Source organism: Mastigoproctus giganteus, chromosome 6 (genome assembly GCF_048544385.1).
Source record: "Mastigoproctus giganteus isolate SK-2022 chromosome 6, ASM4854438v1, whole genome shotgun sequence".
Classification (NCBI taxonomy): domain Eukaryota; kingdom Metazoa; phylum Arthropoda; class Arachnida; order Uropygi; family Thelyphonidae; genus Mastigoproctus; species Mastigoproctus giganteus.
Window position 1 is genome coordinate 57,209,004 of NC_143580.1, and position 23,581 is coordinate 57,232,584.

The 23,581-nt window shown below is 36.1% G+C and overlaps 1 protein-coding gene across 2 annotated transcripts in view; it reads right to left on the reverse strand.

Moving 5' to 3' along the window:
• The window catches only part of LOC150084315 (fibronectin type-III domain-containing protein 3A-like), a 441,928-nt gene that overhangs the window by 31,836 nt on the left and 386,511 nt on the right, over positions 1-23,581 (reverse strand). For both annotated transcript variants that reach the window (XM_090375975.1, XM_090375974.1), the window contains exons 21-23: positions 20,881-20,955; positions 12,164-12,423; positions 11,221-11,421 (exon numbers count right to left, since the gene is read on the reverse strand). In XM_090375975.1, the coding sequence (XP_090232101.1) occupies positions 11,221-11,421; positions 12,164-12,423; positions 20,881-20,955 (536 nt within the window). The remainder of the gene's footprint in view (positions 1-11,220; positions 11,422-12,163; positions 12,424-20,880; positions 20,956-23,581) is intronic.

The following is a 23,581-nucleotide window of genomic DNA, read 5'->3' on the forward strand; positions in this document are numbered from 1 at the left end:
CAGTATTTAAATTCTATACAGTGGGACCAACTGATGATGTTACCAACAGCAAACTCAAAATGGGAAGCATTCAAGGAACTAATCTTGGAGGCTACCAGGCTTTACATACCAACTAAGAAATATTGTTCAAGGTTTAGGCCTAAATGGTTGTCAGATGAACTAATGAGACATGTGGCAGAGAAGAAAAATGCATGGGATACATACAAATTAATGGGTGACATGGAAGCCTATGATATATATAAGTTGGTCTGTAACCAAGTCACAAAGGAGATTAGGCAGGCAAAGGCGGACTACGAAAAATCCTTGGCAAAGGATGCAAAGAAAAACAGAAAAGAGTTCTTTACCTATTTAAACTCAAGAAGGAAAGGGATGAGTCAGATTGGTCCACTGGATATTGATGGTTCAACAGTTGAGGATCCTGCTCAGGTGGCTAACAATCTAAACGAGTATTTTGCATCTACATTCACACATGAGGAGTTATTCAGGAAGGAGAATGATGTAGGTAAAGTAAACATTGGCAGTGAGCTGGATGATTTTGTAATAACTGAGAGGAAAGTGGAGGAGAGATTGTTGAGGATAAACATAAAAAAGGCACCTGGGGTGGATGGGATCTATCCAGTTATATTAAAGGAGGCAGCAAAGGAAGTAAGCAAACCCCTAGCCATAATTATGAGAGCTTCTTTGGATTCGGGGGGGGGGGGGTACCCATAGACTGGAGATGTGCAAATGTAACCCCAATTCACAAAGGAGGATCAAAGGCTGACACAAGTAATTATAGACCTGTTAGTTTAACTTCTGTTCCAGGTAAATTAATGGAGGCACTGGTTAAAGAAGCACTGCAGGATCATCTAGACAAGAATTCAGTTATAGCTCAGACGCAGCATGGTTTTGTTAAGGGCAGGTCTTGCCTGACCAATTTGATTGGATACTATGATATAGTCACAAAAGAACTAGATACAGGGAATAACTTCGATATTATATATTTGGATCTTAGAAAGGCTTTTGATACTGTTGCAAATGGAAGACTGCTGCACAAATTGGAGCAGTGTGGCATTGGAGGCAAATTGCTGCTGTGGATAAGGGGATGGTTGAGTGGCAGAAGACAGAGAGTGGTAATCAATGGACACTGCTCAACGTGGACTAATGTTATTAGTGGAGTTCCTCAGGGTTCAGTGTTGGGTCCGTTGTTGTTTTCGGTGTTTATGAATGATATTGATGATGGGATATCAAGTTTAATGTCCAAGTTTGCAGATGATACAAAGGTTGGCAGGGTTGTTAAGGACACCACTGACGCTATGCTGCTGCAACAGGATCTGGAAAGGTTGAACAGATGGGCTGAGAGGTGGCAAATGAAGTTTAACATTGACAAATGTAAAGTACTACATATGGGGAACAGTAACCCCAGAGCAACGTATCAACTCTGCGGTACTACACTGACAGTGGTGGAGAATGAAAAGGACCTGGGGGTAATTGTGCAGGCAGATATGAAGTTCTCTGAGCAGTGCAGGCGAGCTGCAATAGTAGCTCATGGTGTCTTGTCAATGATATACAGGAATTTTTCTAGCAGGGATAAGGAGGTGATTATTCCCTTGTATAAGGCAATGGTTAGGCCACATCTTGAGTACTGTATACAGGTCTGGAGGCCTCATTTCAAGAAGGATGTAGAGCTGCTGGAACGGGTACAGAGAAGGGCAACAAGATTAGTGAATGGAACCAAGGGTTGCTCTTACGAAGAAAGGCTTAAGTTTTGCAAATTACAGAGTCTGGACACTAGGCACCGGCGAGGTGATCTGATAGAGGTGTATAAGGCTTTGAATTTTTTGAGCATGCTCAATGCCAATGGGATTCTTCATCTTGCTCAGAATAATCAGCTCAGAGGGCATAAATTCAAATTGAGGAAGGACAGATGTCGGATAGATGTGCGGAAATTTGCCTTTGGCCAGCGGGTGGTTGGTTGGTGGAACCGACTTCCATCACTTGTTGTTGAAGTTGATAGCCTAAACAAATTTAAGGCTCAACTGGACAGGTATTTCGAGCGAACGGAGGGGTGAAATGGGAGTGGTGTGTTTTTTTTTTTTGGCTGATGCTGAATAAGCTTGCTTTCTTGCATCATATGCCTCTACTAATGCTAATGCTAATATCAGCAAATTAAGAAATATACAAGGTCAGGAGATAAAAATTTATCATATTTTTTAAAATACATCTCAATTTTAAATAAGATATGCTATGCTAGTGGTGGAATAATTATTTTTATTATAAAATAACACAATGAGTATATAGGGGTACATCAAGATTTGAAGTAAACTTGAAACTAAGCCAGGCAAACAATTAACTAGTTTTCCAAAATTGGTGTTCTGCAAAAAATTATATTACTTTTATTTCTGCAATGCACTGCAACTGATCATTTTCTGATCAATGTTTTAAAATATGGCATTCATAATCCTAAACTTGAAATGAGAAATTTATACAAGCAAGCAGTTATAACATTTGAGAACTATGTGCATTTCAATTATAGGTAGTTTTCAGTAAAAATCAGGATTCTCGTTTTAAAGGTGGTATCAATTTCTTGTACTCTGCTCTATTCAACTATTATATTTGGTGAGTAAAATCTGTCTGTCTGTCGAGAACAAATTGTCAATATTTTTTATATCAAATAGAATTGTCTGGACCAGAAGATGATTATGTATTTTTAAAAAATGTAGCGTGACCGATGAGGCACCCAGAAAGTTCTTCGCCACTGAGAATGGGAATAAGTAACATGTATGTCTCATTCATAATCTAGTTTGTATAACTTTGTCATGTCATTTGTGCCTTACACCAGTGTTCCACAGTTTTCAGTTTCTGTGTGATTTTCCACATTTATTATTTACCTTCCTCTGCCATTTTTGTTGTCAGCAATGCCTACTACTACAATTGACTAGTAGTATAGGTGGTATTGGGTGGAAGATATAATCAGGACTAGATGGTTGTTTTAATGATTTGTCTGCCTGCTGATTAACAAAAATTACTAAATAGTCTGGGACCCAACAGAATCACATACTATGGTATAGCTGGGTACATTGTGCCATCTTTCTTCAGATTTGTTAGAGTGGATGAAGGGTCTGTGAGGTTATTAAACAACTGAGGGAGTTAGTGAAATTAATACTGTGTAACAGATGTTTGTGTTCAATCGTTAATGGCCATCGGGATGGCTTATTATATAATTCTGCTGTATAAATACTACACATTTTTTGGCAATTGTTGTGAAAATGGTTGTACCTAGGGCTCACAATACCGGTTAAAATCTTAATACCGGTATTTCGGTATTTTTAATTTATGAAACTGGGATACCAGTATTCCAAAAAAAAAAAAAAAAAAAACCCCTTTTTCTAAATAAATTTTGATGACAATTAGGTGCAATAATGTAAGGAAAAAACAAGTAATTACTTGAATTCACGTTTTAAATCAAACTTTTATTACAATAATAAATATTCTAGCAAAAATTATTAAACATACAGTTATTCTAAAAACAAAAAAATAAGCATCCACACTACCTGTCCGAATAAAGTGAGCTCTTAAGAAACTCAATAGTGTTATCATTTAAACTGGATATAATTTTGGTACATTTAATTAGTGGCAGAAAACGTCCTTTTGGATTCTGTGCTGGTTGGTGTTTTGTACTGAGATAGTTGTTTATGAGTTGCAGTTTAACACCCCCCCCCCTTATTTCCTCATCTTTAAAAAATCTTATTTCCTTTTTGACTTTTTATGGCACTATATCCGTATTAACGAAAGAAAGGATTGATGGTTAAGCTTGGTGAGGAAACCAAATCTAAGTTGTGGGTGGGGGGGGATTTATTTATTTATTAATCTTTATTTCCCTGTACCTTAGTATTGCTGTCAGTGGTCATTGTTATGATTTTCGGACAGCAGCTCCCCTCAAGCAGTAAGCCCCACAAGCTACTGACTACGTTAAAACATGAGAATTTCCAGGAGCTGCGGGATATTTCCCCTCCCCCCCCACACACACAAGAGTATATATATATATGTGAGCTGTCAGTTTCTCAAGAGTAATTACACAAATTTAAATAAGTCATTTCTCATACAAATTACAATTTACATAACTGGTGTTCATTTACATCTAATCTATTCACATTTCTCATTTAATCTGTTAATATATGCTATCATTTCCATAAAATTTCTCTCAATTAACAATCTCACCTCTCTCTACAGCTTTAAACACTAAACTAATTCAATCTTAATCACTTCCTCATATTTCTCTTAATCACCAATATCAATTCTCTTCACAATAGCAATCCATAAGTCACTAACTTAATGCTAACAATTACATGTAATCTCTCTTAATTTAGCAATATTAATTTTCTTTACAACTTCAACCAATAAACCAACTGAATACTAAGCATTTCCTTATTTCTCGTGTTTCTTCAACTTCAATCTAAAATAATCTCCCATTTCATCTAAGAATCATTTCCAAAACAACACAGTTCAGAGGACTTACCTTCCTTCTCTTTCACGGTGGGATTCCTTCCCACGGAGTGTGGTGATCTCTCTCTCTCTCTCTCTCTCTCTCTCTCTCTCTCTCTCTCTCTCTCTCTCCCTCCCTCCCTCCCTCTCTCCCTCCCTCTCCCTCCCTCTCTCCCTCCCTCTCTCCCTCCCCCCTTTAGTTGAACTCTGCGTCTCTGCTGTACAGCTCTTCCAGTACTGTCTTATTTCAGGAACAGTTCTCTGTTAATAATGAAGGAAATTACTACAGCAGTAGTAGAAGCCAGGGCACTATCTGACTGGCTTGTTATTCAACTTACAGATTAACTTCTAGCACAGAAACATGCCCAGCAGAACCCTTCACTATATAGCTGGACACTACAAGAACTGGACCCGAACTGAACCCAGAACTACCACTGGAAGTCTGCAACCCCTCCGAACAACCAAAAACCCCTCTTTTTGTGAAAGCATCTTATTTATTTCCTTATCATTTATTTATTTATTGAGTTGATTGCAAGTTATAGGCCCTTGTACTACTTTTTTATATACAAGCTTATGTGCAAACCCCACAGGGATTTGCACGCATTTACATATCTTTCCCTATCTAATTTAAACCTGACCCAGTCATGGTGTTATTCTTTAAACTCAATCTTCTTCCTTTGGTGGGAAAAACAGAATATTTTTCCCACACAACAAAATGCTTTCATCTTTTACCTCAAGATCACCTGTTCACAATACCTTTGAACTGCTCCATACCGACACTCTTTCCCAAAATGCACTAAGTGTTGCATCCTCAAGTAACGGTGTAATAGAGGGATTAAACTATTGTTCAGAAGCTTTTAATTTTAACCCTTCCGCACCTGCCATACCACTGTTCACCATATTCCTTAATTGCACTACCAGGCTTACTGCCACTAATGGAAATATTTCCGTAATGATGTTTTTGTTATTCCTTAAGTGCTTTACTTCCACACACAGGCACTCTACTTACTGAGAGAAATATATTTGTAAGATTTTATGTCTTACAGTTTCATGACATTTTCAGGTTTCCGTTGCATTTGTATAACAATCCCTCATTTGCAAATTCAGCAGTATTAATGATTTATTGTTGTCAATTTTATAACCTTTATGTGAATAAATCATGGATAATGATCTTTTAAATTAGTACCGAAAAACTGGCATTTCTGTATCAATACCGGGATTTGAATACCAGAAAAAAATAACCAGGATCCTGGAATCTCAGTATTGTAAGCCCTAGTTGTACCTGAAATGTGTATAGCTCCATCTACATAGTTTCTTTTTTATTTCTGTACATAGTTGCCAACTTCTAACTTTCAAAAAGCTGGAGATCAGGCATTTGTAAGGTAGAGAAAGAGGTTTATAGGCCAAAGTAATAAGTGTAAAAAGGAATTTTTTTTTTTAAATTTCACACTGCAATTGACATTAAATTTCACTAGCAACACATTTTATATTAAAATACAGTGTCATAGAATTTTTTACGAGTACAATATGCTTTTAACCAATAGCTTACTTAACATACATTTTTTTGTCTGTGGATTAATTTCTGCCTGGATATTCAACTGAACATCAACTAATTTTGACTGCTTCAAAAAAAGATAGTATTGCAGACTTTCACCTCTTCAGACATGTTGAGTCAAAGTTTTGTTCATAACAAAGGCCCTGCTGTCTAGGCTTGGCTGTCAGGAGCATACTCAAAGGTTCACCAAAAAGATAACATCTGAACTCAGTTTTTGTTTTTCTAAACTGGCTGAATATTCTCTCAGAGTCAGAAATGCTATGAGAAAATTATAAAATGTCAAATATAATTTAGGATAATTTGTTATATTTCAAGCTTCCTTTTGTCATTTCCCCAACCAAGGACCACTATATATCAAGTCTTTCTTCTTTCATAATAGCACCTGGTATGTTCTAACACTGAAACAGACAGAATTGATGGTGCAAAACATCTAGTGCTTCATCTATTTCTTTATCTTTAACAACACCAATAAGTACTAGAAATTTGCCCAAAAACCAAAAAATTTCAAATTTGAAAATGATGCAATGCCAACTGATGAAAGTTGTGCTAATTACCCCAGGGGCTCACATCTGGTGAGTATGGGTTTGGAAAACCCAGGGTCCTGAGCTGGATATCATCATTCTTCTCTTTCTTGGTGATTCCTGTCTACTTCTGACCCTGACACTCTCTCTCAGGGTAACGCATGAATTTTTTTTTTTTTTTTTGGCTGCTGCACCATAAGCCTCAGGCTTCCTTGAACCATATGGCTAATAATAATAATATCATTTTTCAGTGAAAACCTGTGCCCCATAGTCACATACAGCCATAAAGAATTTCCTCAATGATCAAAAAACTGAATCTTCTCTTGTTTTAGACCTCATGTCTCCGGAAGTACAAATGCCTATGACTAAGGTCATCCTTCTGGATTAGTCTCTGCTAAGGTGACCAATTTTTATTATTATTATTATGCAAGGATACCTGAGGCATATGCTGCACCAGCCAAAAAAAAAATCCTATGTTATGCAGAGAGAGAGCATATGATGCAAGAAAGTAAGATTATGCAGCATCAGCCAAAAAAAAAAAAAAAAAAAAAACTGTTCCCATTTAACCCCTCCATTCGTTCCAAATAACTGTCCAGCTAAGCCTTAAATTTATTTAGCCTATCAACTTCCACAACAAAGGATGGAAGTCTGTTCCACCAACCAACTACCCACTGGCTAAAGGCAAACTTCCACACATCTATCCTATATCTGTCTTTCCTCAATTTGAATTTATGCCCTCTCAGGTGATTATTCTGAGCAAGAGGAAGAATCCCATTAGCACCGAGCATGCTCAAACTATTCAAGGGTTTATACACCTGAATCAGATCACCTAGCAGGTGCCCAGTCTCCAGACTAATTTACAAAAAATTTAAGCCTTTCTTCGTAAGAGCAACCCTTTGTTCCATTCACTAATCTTGTTGCCCCTCTCTGTACTTGTTCGAACAGCTCTACATCCTTCTTAAAATGAGGCCTCCAGACCTGTATACAGTACTCAAGGTGTGGCCTGACCATTGCCTTATATAAGGGGATAATCGCCTTCTTATCCATGCTAGAAAAATTCCTGTATATCATTGACAAGACACTATGAGCTACTCTTGCAGACCGTCTGCACTGCTCAGAAACCTTCATATCTGCCTGCACAATTACCCCCCAGGTCCTTTTCATTCTCTACCACTGTCAGTGTAGTACTACAGAGTTGATACATCACTCTGGGGTTACTGCTTCCCATATGTAGTACTTTACATTTGTCAATGTTAAACTTCATTTGCCACCTCTCAGCCCATCTGCTCAACTTTTCTAGATCCTGTTGCAGCAGCGTACTGTCAATAGTCTCCTTAACAGCCCTGCCAACCTTCGTATCATCTGCAAACTTGAACATTAAGCTTGATATACCATCATCAATAACATTTATAAATACAGAAAACAACAATGGACCCAACACTGAACTCTGAGGGACTCCACTAATAACATTAGTACACGATGAGCAGTGTCCATTGATTACCACTCTGTGTTCTCCCACTCAACCATCCCCTTATCCATAGTAGCAATTTACCTCCAATGCTACACTGCTCCAATTTGTTCAGCAGTCTTCCATGTGCAACAGTATCAAAAGCCTTTCTAAGATCAAAATATATGATATCAAAGTTATTCCCTGCATCCAGTTCCTTTGTGACCACAGTATAGTATCCAATCAAATTGGTCGGGCAGGACTTTCTCTTAACAAAACCATGCTGTGTCAGAGCTATAACTGAAGTCTTGTCTAGATGATCCTGCAGTGCTTCTTTAACCAGTGCCTCCATTAATTTTCCTGGAACAGAAGTTAAACTAACAGGTCTATAATTACTTGTGATCCTCCTTTGTGAATTGGGGTCATATTTGCACATTTCCAGTCCACGAGTACCTCCCCTGAGTCCAAAGAAGCTCTCATAATTATGGCTAAGGGTTTGCTTACTTCCTTTGCTGCCTCCTTTAATATAACTGGATAGAACCCATCCACCCCGGGTGCCTTTTTTATGTTTATCTTCAACAATTTCTCCTCCACTTTACTCTCAGTTATTACAAAATCATCTAGCTCACTGCCAGAGTTTAACTCACCTCTGGCATTCCCCTCTCTGAATAACTACTCATGGGTGAATGTAGATGCAAAATACTCATTTAGTTTGTTAGCCACCTGAGCAGGATCATCAACAGTTGAACCATCAATATCCAGTGGACCAATCTGATTCATCCCTTTCCTTCTAGAATTTACATAGGTAAAGAACTCTTTGTTGTTTTTCTTTGCATCCTTTGCCAAGGATTTCTCATAATCTGCCTTTGCCTGCCTAATCTCCTTTGTGACTTGGTTACAGACCAGATTATATCTATCATAGGCTTCCATATCACCCATTAATTTATATGTATCCCATGCATTTTTCTTCTCTGCCATATGTCTCATGAGTTCATCTGATATCCAGTTAGGCCTAAACCTTGAACAATATTTCTTAGTTGGTAAGTAAAGCCTAGTAGCATCCAAGATAAATTCTTTGAATGGTTCTCATTTTGAATTTGCTGTTGGTAACATCATCAGTTGGTCCCACCGTATATAATTTAAATACTGTCTCAGAGCACCGTAGTCGCCTTTACGAAAGCAAAATCCCTTCCCTTTACCCCTGATGGTAGTTACCTCTTTGAGTAAATCCCACTTCAGCACACTGTGATCACTGCTACATAGTGGTTCCTTTATCTGCACAGATTCTTAATGCATGAACAATCACTATTGATAATCAGATCAAGAGTATTACTCCCTCTAGTTTCCTCCCGAACATACTGATGTAGAAAATAATCATCCAATAAATCCACAAAAGCTTTGCTAGTGTGTGTGACCAACCCACAAATTCCAGTCAATATCTTGGAAATTAAAATCTCCCATTATACGACTCTTTGATTTAATGGCCCACTCTATTTCCCTGTACAGTTTTTTATTATACTCAACAGAGTCATTAGGTCTATAAAAAAAAAAAAAAAAAATTGTTTCTTTGCCTCTTGATAAGTAACTTTTCATTCTACCCTATACTTCTGAATTTTTTTCTGTTTTCCAGAGATCACATGACAGAGTAGGCTGGATGTGCACCTTTGCAATTTGAACAGCATGGTGTTTTTGCATCAGTCTGTTTGCACATGTTCTTTTGACCCACAGTTTGGATAGACTACATATCTTTGACAAGCCATTTGCAAGTGACCAAATTTTTTGCACTTGTATCATTTTATGGGATTTGGAATAAAAGTCCGTACTCGGCAAATGAGATAGTTGGCTTTGATACTAGATGGTAAGATAGGTGTTCCGAATGTCGGAATGATGTTGCAGGTGGGAATTAGATCTCCATCCTTCCTGATTTTCTGATAGAAAACGATATAACTTAAAAAGAAGTTTTATCTCTGTTTTTTAGCAAAGATGTATTTAATTTGCAATAGGAACGCTTGACCTCGAATTTGCTTGTCACCTGGGGGCCGATGGTTGAGTGGGAGAAAACAGAGTGGTATCAATGGACACTACTCTTCATGGACTAATGTTATTAGTGGATTCCCCCAGATTTCCATATTGGGCCCATTGTTGTTGTTTTCTGTATTTATCAATGATCAGACTTAATGTCCAAGTTTGCATATATATATAATACGAAGTTTGGTAGGGTTGTAAATGACAGTACACTACTGCATCAGGATCTAGAAAAGTTGAGTAGATGAGCTGAGAGGTGGCAACTGAAGTTTAACATTGACAAATGCAAAGTACTGCATATGGGTAGCAATAACCCCAGAGTAACATACCAACTGTGTGGTACTACACTCAGGGTAGTGGAGAATAAAAAATACCTGGGGCTAATTGTACAGTCAGATATGAAGTTTTCTGAGCAATGCAGACAGGCTGCAAGAGTAGCTCATGGGGTCTTGTAAATGATATATAGGAATTTTGCTATCAGGGATAAGGAGGTGATCATCCCTTTGTATAAGGCAATGATCAGGACACAACCTTGGGTACTGCAAACAAGTCTGGATGACTCATTTTAGCAAAGATGTAGAGCTGCTAGAAAGAGTACACAGAAGAGCAAAGATTAGTGAGTGAAACAAAAGGTTGCTGTTACCAAGGAAGGCTTAAGTTCTGCAAATTGCAGTGTCTGGAGGCTAGGCACCGCAAGGTGATCTGACTGAGGTGTATAAGGCCTTGAATGGTTTGAGCAAGCTCAATGCTGATGGGATTCTTCCTCTTGCTCAGATTCCACACCTGAAGGGATATAAATTCAAATTAAGGAAAGACAGTTGTAGAATAGATGTGCAGAAATTTGCCTTTAGCCAGTAGGTGGTTGATTGTTGGAACAAACTTCTATCTTTTGTTGTGGAAGTTGACAGCTTAAATAAATTCAAGGCTGAACTAAACAAACTTTTGGAGTGAATGGATGGGTGAAATCAGAAGGTTTTTTTTTATTTTTTTATTGCTGATGCTATATAAGCTTGCTTTCTTGCATCATATGCCTCTACTAATGCTAATGGTTCCAATCAAACTACAAAAAAAAAAATCTCACACATACTGTACTTTAGCTGTGCCTCACATCAGAAGCCGTTATTAGTGATAAATGAATATAGGTATAATGCAGTTGTCGGGTAGGTGTTACATTGCATATGAATCAATATCAAGTATCGTACACATACCTGCCATTCCTATTGGCCATCTCTAAAGTAAAGTATATAAATTCTGGATTCCGGCCTTCTCCCCACCTCAGCTTGAGGCTGTTATGACTTGCTGATAAGCATTCCAATACTGGAGGGCTAGGAGGTAGCCTTAAGGTTGTCAATTTCACATACTGACTGAATGGGCCTTCACCAACACTGTTAGTTGCTTGAATACGTACCCTAAACAAAAATAAAACAAAATAAATAAAAAAATAATAATGGAAAAAAAAAAAAAAAAACAGTAAGGTATAACTATTATCAACTGGCACATTCCACAATAAACTCTACATTTTTTTTTTTTTTTTTTTTGCCTCCATTTATAATTTATTTTTATGATCCTTACAGTATCAGTGACCAGGGGAACGAGTGATTAATAATGAAAAATATTCGTAACGTTCTCAAAGTTGCAGTAGAAAAATATCCCATTGCATGCTTGTGCTTTTAAAAGTAAATTTATTTTTGTAATGGATATAGCCAGTCTATGACACTCAAATCCAGACCTCTTCAAATAAGTGACTAGCAGAAAATTACTATACTGCAGCAGAGAACAATTATACAGTAAAATAAGCTTTCATATTTTATGAACTATGCCTAATAAAGTAGCCACTCTCCTGATCTAGCTATTGCTGGCAGAAAACAATCAGAAATGGAATGTGCCATCCCTGACAACATGCTATTCAACACATATTAATAATTGGCAGTATACATGTTGAATATTTGTTTATATTTCTATATATAAATTTGTATGTCGATATTTAATAATTTTCTCTTCTAAGATGTTATTTGGATTTAAGATATATATATACCTAGCTGCTCAGTTATTAGCTACGTTAGTGTATTCCTTCTTTCTAGCGTAAATAAAGATATGTGCATGTGTGCTAGTTATGCAGAATATATAATATAAAAACATAAATTCAACTACCTGTAAACAGTTTCTGGCATCAGCTCATCTATGCAAATTTCAGGACTACAATCTTCTGTAGTATACAAATAATCCCCTAACTCCACATTATAGTTCAAAATTTCAGCACCATGATTGTCTGGTCCTTGCCAAATTAACTGTACTGAAGTGGCACCAGGAGTTACTATCACTGATGATGATGACACAGGATCTGGGATAGAAGGAGGCATACAGCAAGACACAGTCTCACTGAATGGACCTGCTCCCGCACTATTGATTGCCTAAAAATTTGAAAATAGTCAGAAGTAGAATTCAGTTTAATACTTACAGAAAATTATGTTACATTATTTTATAATATGTTATAATATGTTGAATTTTTATAAAAATTATAAATATTCAACACAACTACCACAAACTACTTATTGCACACACATTAGAGATGAAACTACATGAAACTTCAATTAATATCCGTAGACCATTCCTATTGTCCGATGATTGGTCACTTATATGCATGCGTGAAGAACAAACACTACAACGTAAGACAAAAGTTTCTGATTAATTGTGAGTTACTCTATTCCTGTGAACATGGCGCCCCGAAAAGTTCTAGTCCGACAAGGAATGTAGAGAATAATCCCCCCCATATCCATTAAACTTTTTAGACCCCTAAATTTAACTCTAATGTCAAGCTACAGGACTGAAGAAAATAATCGGTCCATATTTATTAAGCGGTTTAAACCTTCAAAATTTAATTTTATGTCAATCCACGTAATGGTTTCCTTGCTGCCAGAGGTATGGTGTTTGAAGACAGACGGCTTTAGCGCTCAGTGTTGAGACCGAGGGGTCTGAACACTATGATTCTGACAGTGGGAAAGATGTCCCACATGTTTTGTAAAATTGATATCGCCTTCCTAAAGAATTATTAGCGTGTTGGACTAGGAGAGTTAGTTGGAAAAGAAGCTTCCTATATCTAAAATAAAGGTAAAGGTTGTTTCATAATACAATAGAATATAGGAATTATCGAGCACTTAATAGCTCTCTATTATCAAAGTTACTTTATAATATATTATGTAACGTAAACTATTTGGACACTGGGAAAAAAAAAATAACAACAGTTTATAGATCCGATTTTAATATGATACAGAGCAGGAATTGGCGGCAACACCTGCAATTTACAGCACCACACGCAGCTCTCTGATTATATTTGGTTGGCTCCAGATGAAAGTCTTACAAATTCCTAGTTCAATTTAATTGATTTAATTTATTATTATAGAAGTTTTGTTTAGAAAATTCCTGAAAAACATATTTAATTCACTTTACAACCATTCCTCTTTCAATGTTTTAAAATTATAAAGCATTCAATGTTTATAATTTTATAATTTACACACTATTCTATTTCACCTTTAAACACACCATTATCTAGAGCCTGTTCATTTACTCTTTTTAGCACCTTTATTGAAAGAATTTCCATGTATTAACTTTGCCAGTTAGAAGTTCAAGTTCATCGACAAGTAAGGTTCTTTTATTAATTGCCTACTGTCTCTACCATCCCCAGTACACCTTGGATTTTGCCTTTCTTCTTCTTCTAGTTCACAATAAAATCTAAAAGTTTTTTGCTATAATCAAAGGCTTCATGAAATATTAATTGATACAAATAGTTTCTAAAAAAGCTGGGAATATATATCCCAGATTACTGTTTAACTTACATATGTGCTAAGATAACCATACAGTTCTGGTAATTAGATAAAGGGTTATAAAATATAGGAGTTAATTCATGAAACTGTTTTGCAATATATCTGTATACAGTGCACAGTTCTTAATGGTTTGTGCTTAAAGCAGCAACAAAATTTATGTTTCAACGCACCCTCCAAACTTGCATGGATAAAGGTCAACAGCACGAGATCACAGCTCTTTCTTTAACTTTGATAATAACACATGGCGTATGGTCAGGGCTGCAAGGTGGATGAGGAACACAATTGATATTAATGCTGGGTAAGTACCCAATGACAGTATGAGCAATGTGAGTCCTCACATTGTCATGATGCAGCATCCACCCACCTGCATGCAGTTGTGGTCATTTGCAATGAATGTGATCCCACAAAATGTGCAGTATAGTTCTGTATTAAGGTCCCATAACAATTATATGACCTTGCACAACATGATAGTAGACCATTCCTTGAATGTCAAAAAAAAGAGATGATCAAAACCTTTCCTGCAGAAGCCACAACAACTTTTGTTTTTTTCGGCATTGGCAATGATATAGACTTCCAAATGGAGCTTTGTTGCTTACTCTCTGGGTAAAAATGATGAAGCCCCATCTCATCTGCTGTTATTACCTTGTGTAGAACTGCACCGTCCATTGCTGTTTGTTTGTTATTTGGTTTTTAGGAGCATTAGCAACAAAGCCATACTGCTCCAGGGATATGTGGTGGTCATTCCCTGACCTTTCTGCATCCTCAGTATTTGGTGGTCACGGGCTCGAACCCCGGTCTAATCAAGAAGCGTGTGTTATGCACTGCTGCTCCTGCCCACGGAAGCACCACCATCCATTGCAACTCTTAACAAACCCCCATGCGAACATGCTGTTGTTCAAGTGGGAGTAGTCTAGGAACCCAAGTGTGCACAAACACGTGTCATATGCAAATGGTTATGGAAAATACCATGTGCATTTCCTACTGATATTCTCAACATCTCTGCAAGTTCCTTTACTCTTATATGACAATCTTCTCTCACAGTTACAAAAGTAGTGTTTATGGTTTCTGTGGTGAAAGCAATGCTTGGCACTCCAGGACCACCAAATTTTGTAATTGCACTAAATCTTTAAACATTCTAAAGTACTTGAGAGCTGTGCTATGTGGAAGTGTAGATTCACCTTAAGCCTCTTAACATTTCATATGCTTCAGCTGATATTTTCTTAAGACAGAAACAAAATTGAAGAGCAGCTTACTGTTCCTCACATGTCATGGCCATTATTATGCAAGCAAAACTGAACAGGCATAAAATGACTGACTGCCAAGGTCATACCATGTGCATGAGTCAACTGTGCTGTTGCTATGTGATGCAGCTTGTTTGGTCTTAAATTCCACAGCTCAGCTAAAAATAGCAAGCAGTATGGATGTTCATGCAAATGAAGTTAAAAAGCTGTAAAAGTTTGACTACCTTTAGGAAGCTAGAAAAAATTCAGATTTTTAATCATTAATTAATTCGTAATGCAGGTGCTTTATTTTTGTGTAGCACCTATCAGATACCTTTCAGAACTAACAAATTGGATATTCTATAAAACTAGTCCTTAATATTAGTTGCAAACAGCATCTACGACACAGTGGAGGATCATATTTTGTCAATGGAATGAATGTGTGTTTGGTATGTATAAGCCAATAATTAGCCTTACATGCATGATCTCCTCATGTGTTTGAACAAAATCTTGATTTACAAAGTTTGGGCTCTTGTTTTATTTGATACAATTGCTTATTTGCCTTTCCCATATTTACTTAAAGATGTAACTACAGTGGTCTCAGACAGTTTTTAAATTCTATGCAGTGAGCATAATGTATGAAGTTACCAGTATCAGATTCAAATGGGAAGCATTCAGGGATGTAATCGTAGAAGCTACTAGGCATTTAACACCAAATCCAAGAGATCTTGTTCAAGGCTTAGACCTAAATGGATGTCAGATGTATTGATGATATGCATGGCAGAGAATAAAAATGCATGGGATGCATATAAATTATCAGGTAATACAGATGCCTGCAGTAGTCTATACACTAGTCTGCAATCAAGTCACAAACAAGGTTAGGCAATCTAGGGCAGATAATGAGAAATCTCATGAAAAATATGCAAATAAAAGTAGCAAAGACTTCCTTACTTATGTAAACACTAGAAGAAAATAGATGAATCACATTGGTCCACTAGATCTGAATGGTTTAATTGTTGAAGAACCTGCTGAAGCTGTTTGAAGAATAATCCGGTTGTTGGCAAACTGAATAGATGCTTTTTATCTATTCAGCTTGTCTAACAGAAAGCTGAGTAATCTATTCAGTTTGTCAAATTCTAACAGGAAGCTGAATAATTTTGTGATAATTGAGAGGAAAATGGAAGAGAAATTGTCAAAGCTAAACATAAAAAATGCAGTGGGGGGGATCTATCCAGTTATATTAAAGGATGCAGCATAAGAGGTAAGCAAACCTTTAGCCATGATTACGAGGGCATCCTGGGATTCAGGAGAGATTCCTATGAACTCCAGATGTCAAAAGGTATCCTTAATTCAAAAAGGGGATCAAATGGTGATGAGTAATTGATCTGTCAGCTTAACTTCTCTTCCAGTGAAAATAATGGAATCACTGTTGAAAGAAGAAATGAATAACCATCAAAACAGGAATGCAGTTATACTGCAGTCAAGGCATGGATTTATTAAGGGGCAACCTTGTTGGGAAAATCTGATTGGATATTGTGACAGTAACAAAGTGAATGCAAAAAATTATTTTGACATCATATACTTGTATTTCAGAAAGCTTTTGATACTGTTGCACATAAAAGACTGTTACACAAATTGGAGCAGTATGGCATTAAGGGCAAGTTACTTCCACGGGATGTTTGAATGGGAGAAAATAGAGTAGTTATTAATGGGCACTGCTCTTCTTGCACTAATGTTATTAGCAAAATCCCCCAGTTCAGTGCTCATCCCATTGTTTTCTATATGTATTAATGATAACCGACAAAGGCATATCAACACTTAATGTCTAAGGTTGCAAATAATTCGAATGTTGGCAGGATTGTTAGTGACAGAAATTAGGGTATGCTACTGCAAGAAGATCTAGGGAAATTTGGCAGACAGGCTGAGAAGCAATTTAAGTTTAATATTGACAAATGAAAGTTACTGCATAAGGGTAATAGAAAATGAAAAAGGTCTAGGGGTAATTGTGCATTCAGATATGAAGTTCTCTGAGCAATGCAGACAAGCTGCCAGGACAGCTCATGTAGTTTTGTCAATGATATACAGGAACTCTGCTAGGTAAGGAGATGAATATACCACTGTAGAAGGCAATGATCAGGCCATATCTTGAGTACTGCATACAGGCCTATTGGCTTCATTTTAGGAAGGATGTAGATACATTGAAATGGGTGCAGAGAAGAGTGATGAGATTGGTGAAGGGAACAACAAAAGGGTGATCTTACCAGGAAAGGCTTCAGTTCGGCAAACTGTAGTGCCCGGAGACTAAGCATCTGCAGTCAGATCTGACTGAAGTGTTCAAAGCTTTGAATGGATTGAGCAAGCTCAAAGATGATGGAATTGTTCCTCTTGCTCCAACTACACACAAGGGGCATAAATTCAAATTGAGGAAGGATTGTTGCAGGATAAATGTGTGGAGTTTTGCCTTTAGCCAGCGAGGAGAGGGGGGACTTTGATTGTTAGAACAAACTACCATCTGGTGTTGTAGAGGTGGGTAGTTTGAATAAATTCAAGGAAGAACCAAACTGTTGGGGGTGGAGGAAGAGTGAGGGGACAGGTGATAAGAGAAGTGTTGGTTTTTTTTTGTTCCTTTTTTTGGCTGATGCTATATCTGCTTGCTTTCTTGCATCATTTGCCAATGGTAATACTAATTTTGTTTTCATCCGCTTTACTGTCTTTCTTTTCCTGAAACACTGTTTTCTTTTTAATTAAAAGATTCCCACTTTATATATATATAAAGAGAGAAAAAAGTGAGGGAGCTAGAGAGTAACAGAAGGTAACTATCACTCTAGTTCCCTCACTCCCCCTTCCCACTTTATGGCCCATGCTCTGCATCCAGCATTTGCTATCTTTGACTGCACTCTATTTCCTCTTTTTGCCTTCTTGTTTCCACTTTCTTGTAATTCTGTTCAACACACACACACACACACACACACACACACACATATATATAAAAAACAGGAAAAATAATAGTAATAATAAAATTCAAGCCAGCAGTATGGCAAACCAATAGATAGAAAAATAGATTGAAATTAAAGGTGTAAGTGGGGAGGAGGGTTAGGTAGTAAGACAAAGTACTGTAGAAGTTATGCTCCAAATAATTTAGAATAAAAAATCGAATTAAACAAAATTTAGCGGCACCCCCAGCAGCACCAGGTCCAAATTGTGTGAAATATCACTATTAACAGTCAGAAACCAACTACAATACAAAATTAAACTAAATAAAGACTGACCATTATGCCCCATCTCATCAGAGGACCACGAGGTCAATAATGGTCAGAGAATTACAGCATTTCGAACACTGGACAAATTGTCGCAGAGGTGAGTCGATCAAAAGATCAGCTCCCTATCCATTCGATAGATTGACACGCCAGTGCAAAGATTTGAACAGTGGTGGTCCTTATGCTGTGAAAAATATAAATAGGATAGATAATAGCACTCATATGGAAACAACCACACTACTGACAAGATTAACATAAAACCAGATTTAAATAAACAAAAATTAAGCTATAGAGGGCAGTACAGGCACAGCGTTAGCATATTGCCCGCTATACTATTATTCTTCCTTATGGTCTCTATCGGGTCGGCTATGATGTATACGTATACTTTTTACATGTACATCATAACAGAAAGAGAGACCTGGCTTATGCGATGGCTCCTATGATTTTCGCTGCCGACCCCCTGACAAAGTAGTTAAAAAGTCCTAAGACCCACAGCTTTAGGTATTTACAATAATTATAAAATTACAAAGAGAGGAGACAGGCATAACATCAGCAAGTTTTACCTTTCGAGCATCATTGCCAAAATTAACTCTCCAGCTGATAAGCACGCTACTGCGGAAGTTGAGGGCTGTGGAGATTTAGAAGGGTTTTTCCCCAACACATCACAAAATTTCTCTGCAGCTGCAGAATCGGCACTGGTGACTTCAGAGCATTCTTTAATGTTTTGGAAACCAGCACGATGTTTCAACCTATTAAACCACCCACTGCTTGCCATGAACTTGGTTTGGGGTTCACCGTACTTATCCTTAATATCTTCATAAATACTTCTTGCCTTTGCTTGAATGGCCATTCGACTCAGGGGCACTTGCTTCTGAATCTGATTTTCCATCCGTATTATTAATAGCTTTTCCATCTTTGATATAGCACCTGAATGCTGTTTTGTGATTACTGTTGATCTTAAATGTGTTGATCCTTTAACATGTTTTTTTATACGTGCACTGTCCCTTATAATAGTATTCACTGTTGAAGCAGTGAGACCTAATTCCTTTGCAATAGATGACAGACTTTTTCCTGCTTTGTACTTCTTAATCATTTTCATCTTCATTTCTAAATAAATTTTGTTTTGTCTCCTATCACTGCCAGCACTTGCACTTTCCATTGGTCCCTTTCCCTTCACCATTGTTATAAGTAAATGGGAATGAAGAGAAGATTCTGAAAATTTATTTATGTTTTTTCGTTCCTGTGATCACGACATATGGTCGAAAAGCACTGTCAGCTTCAGGAAGGAAAATCGTTTTGCAAATTTTTCATCAAATTTCTTTTAATTAATTAATTTAATTTTTCATTGCGTTAGATTGATTTTTAATTATTTTTTATTGTAATGTAAGATTTTTGATTTTTTCATTTTAATTGTTGCAGAGCATCACACGGAAGTGTTCTACATATTATATTGAGGTAAACTTCTCTTATTATTTTACAAATTTATGTTTTTTATATGATTGAAGATTTCGGTGAAGGGGAACTCATTTCACCATAATACCATACCATAAAAACTCACAGAATTCGTTATCAATATTATCACATATGCAATAAGATCGCATTTACTACCTGTTTTTAATAGATTGTGCTAATAGAAAAGTCCAATAAACCGGAAAGTGCAAGTTGTTTTTATTGTTTTATGGTAGTGACCTCTAGAAATATGTTTTAGAAAAATATCACAAAGGTGTTCAAAATTGAGTCTTATAATGGAACATATGATAATGATGACAGTGTAGTGCAATTTCTATTATAAAAATAGACCATTTAGAGAGATAAATAGCTGTTATATAGCAAAAATTTCAACTTCTGAGGTCTTGAAACGAATTGCCAAAAAAAAAAAAAAAAAAAAAAAAAACGAATGTGTTATCGGGTTCACATTACGATATTTTTAAGATACTGCCATTTATTCCTACGAGATGCAAAATACATTTCCACAATTTTTTTAAGTTTGCACCAGCCGGCAAAAACTTATGTAAAGTCGAATTTCCGAAAGTCGAGTATTATGTAAGCCAGTGAGCGCCTGTATATTCATAATTGCATTAAATTATATTACTTAATATATTAAGTAACATAATTTAATATATTTTACATTTAATACTAAATTTTTAAATACCATACCTTATTTAATAATATACATGTAAAATTAAGCCAAAATTAACTGCCACCCTCCATGATTTGATTTGATTATGATTTTATTGGCACATTAGCATCTAAGGCTATTATGTGCCAGGAGATACTACCCTCCATGTTACTTAGTGACAACCTATAAATATTGAGTGGAATTACATTTCATAAGCACTTCATAAACTAACTGAATTAAGTATGTGGTATAACAGTTTTATTATTTGATTAATCTACAAAACTTTGCAAAGAGATCTGATACATATTCATACGAAGTGAACTGCAAATGATCCCTTATAACTGATGTTTTATGTAAATCTAAGTGATACTGAAATATTGAACAGCTAATGTTTAAATAAGCTTTTATAAGAGAGTGCAAACAACATTAAACTTTACAATTCAAAGCTTACCTGAACCCTAAAATAGTAGCATGTTGCAGGAGAAACACCTTGTATTTCATAGCTTTGATTTGAACCCTCGTAAAGCTGCAAAATATTCATCTATTAGTGCTAATTAATAGTGACTGAAGATACTGAAAAAAAATAATTAACGTGGCATGACCATGAGATTATTAAATATTGGACTAACATAAAAACTATTAACTCTAGTTGGATACAGTGATTTGTACATGTGAGTGCGAACTTTTCTTTTTTAAGAATTTCATATTGGACAGTAGAAATAACAGTAATGATTAGCATATGTACTGTTATCATATAAATGGAAGCAATATTAGAAATGAATAATAACCTAACCCATACAAATTCTAAATACATTATACTAACTAACTAACACTAATTATGCTGATACTTGGCTATCTACAGAGCAATGCCATATAAAGAAAGTGGTTAAAGATAACAATGATGTTTTATTTAAATAGTTCTGTGTGCAAGGTAAGAGGTGATTTACTTTTTTTAACCAAAGGTAAAACCTTTAAAGTTTTGCTCTTACTCTTTCTCTAGTATGTAAAGAAAAAAGCACAAAGAATCTTTATGTCCTTCATACACTTAGTCTGTAGTGAGATATACTCAAGAAAGATCGATTTTCAATAAATCCTGATGTCCATTTATTAGGGTGATTGATGGCATGCATATTACGAGAATAGCAGAAATGCTTAAGCCGTAAACATAAATGGCATTGGAAACTGTTGGTGGTATCTAGGCTGCTACAGAATTTATCCATAGGGGGGAAGGGATGTTATGTTTAGAATGGATCCCTGTGGTGTCTTCTTGGGCAAAAAAAAAAAAAAAAAAAAAAAAAAAGGCAGACAGACAGAGAGAAAAGACTGTACCCATACCTGAAATATTCAGTCAGATAAACAGTTTATAAATGGAGGTGGGGGAATGGTCTTCTCTCAATCCAAATTTATGAAGGTCTTTTATAATAGTTCAAATCAACAAACCATATCATGTACTTTTTTTGATATCAAAGAATACTAAATAAGTGTTCTAATTTTATAAAAAGCATCATGGTTTACTCATTTCCAGTCAAATTAATCAGTCTAAGGTGGATTGGCTTCACTGAAACCCACACTGAATGGATTTCTAGAAAGATTTGTTTCCAAATATCACACCAACTAAGCATTCATTCTAAGACTTTACAGATGCAACTAGTTAATGCTATAGGGTGATTTATGTAGAATTTTTGGCTCCTTTCCAGGCATAAAAAAGCTAGAACTGCCTTGCAGCACGAATACCCCTCAAGAAATGTTTGATTGTACAAGTGTAATAAGTAGTCATTGGCTGTTGTTGACAGATGCTTTAGTATATCATAGGGAGGGGATGGTGGCTGGCCCTAATACACTAAATATAGAAAGGGAAAGTGCAATCTGCAGTTCTTACTTAGAAAATGACTGGTTATGAAGTTCAAGAACCTTGGAAGAAAAATTAATTGCCAGTTTTTCTTCTCTTTCCCTGACAAGGTATTCTTTGAGGAAAGAAGTCCTTGCATAAATCTGCACAAAAGTCTCTCCCAAAACATTAAAAATTGCAACTGTTAAGCCATTATGTTCAAGGATTGATGCAGGGCATGAAGATGCCCATTGTAACTAGTGTAACAATTCAGATTCTTCAACTGTTATTATTATTATTATTAAGTTTAATTTCACCCCCTGTACAGCTGGTTGGCTAGAAGGGTGTGCATAGAATTTTAAAAACATATTTAGATTTATAAAAACATAATTAGAAAAATTACGGGTTTTTTTTTTTTGTTTTTTTTTATACTGGATTATATGTAATGTTACATACATAGAACAGATATCTGAGACAGAGAGAGAGACACACAATCAGGGACAATAAAACATTTAATGTTATTCTACTCATTTTACACTTCATATGTAAAATCAATCAATTTCAGAAAATCCAGCTTTATAAATCCCAGAAACGTTAACGTTTCTTTATCTTAATTTAATTAACAATCAAAACCAATATTCAGCATAAAAGCCATAGTTAACATATTAGATGAAGGAATACAATACAAAGGAATACAATACAATAAGGAATACAATACAATACAATACAAAGAGAATAAACAAACAAATTATGGTCTCCAGTCATCAGTTAATGTACCTATTCCTCTGTTTTAAGAAAGAACCAGAAAGGTTCAAGAATGCTACCAAAAATTTCTTCTAAAAAAAAAAAAGATCACTTAGTAGTTTTTTAGAAGAAATTTCTGCATAGAAAAAAAAAAAAGAACCTCTAACAGTGCAGAAACAATTGTTGTTGTTTGGTTTTTTTAGGAGCATTAGCAACTAAGGCCATATTGCTCCGGGGATATGTGGTGGTCATTCCCTGACCTTTCCGCATCCTCCGTATTTGGTGGTCACAGGCTCGAACTCCGGTCTAATCAAGAAGCATGTGCTACGCACTGCTGCTCCTGCCCACCTGGCTACAGAAACAATTAGACACATTTAGAAGTCAGAACTCTAAATCTTCTCTAAGTCTTTCCCTTAAGCTCCATTGACAAGTACAATGACTTAATTATTCCTAATGCATTTTAACTTGAAGCACCACTTCAAATTTTCACAACTCATTCGCTACTGAAACCAAAATCCACATAATGATACCAGAATATCTACATTAATAATTGCTTTAACAGTTAATGATCTCTCCTTGT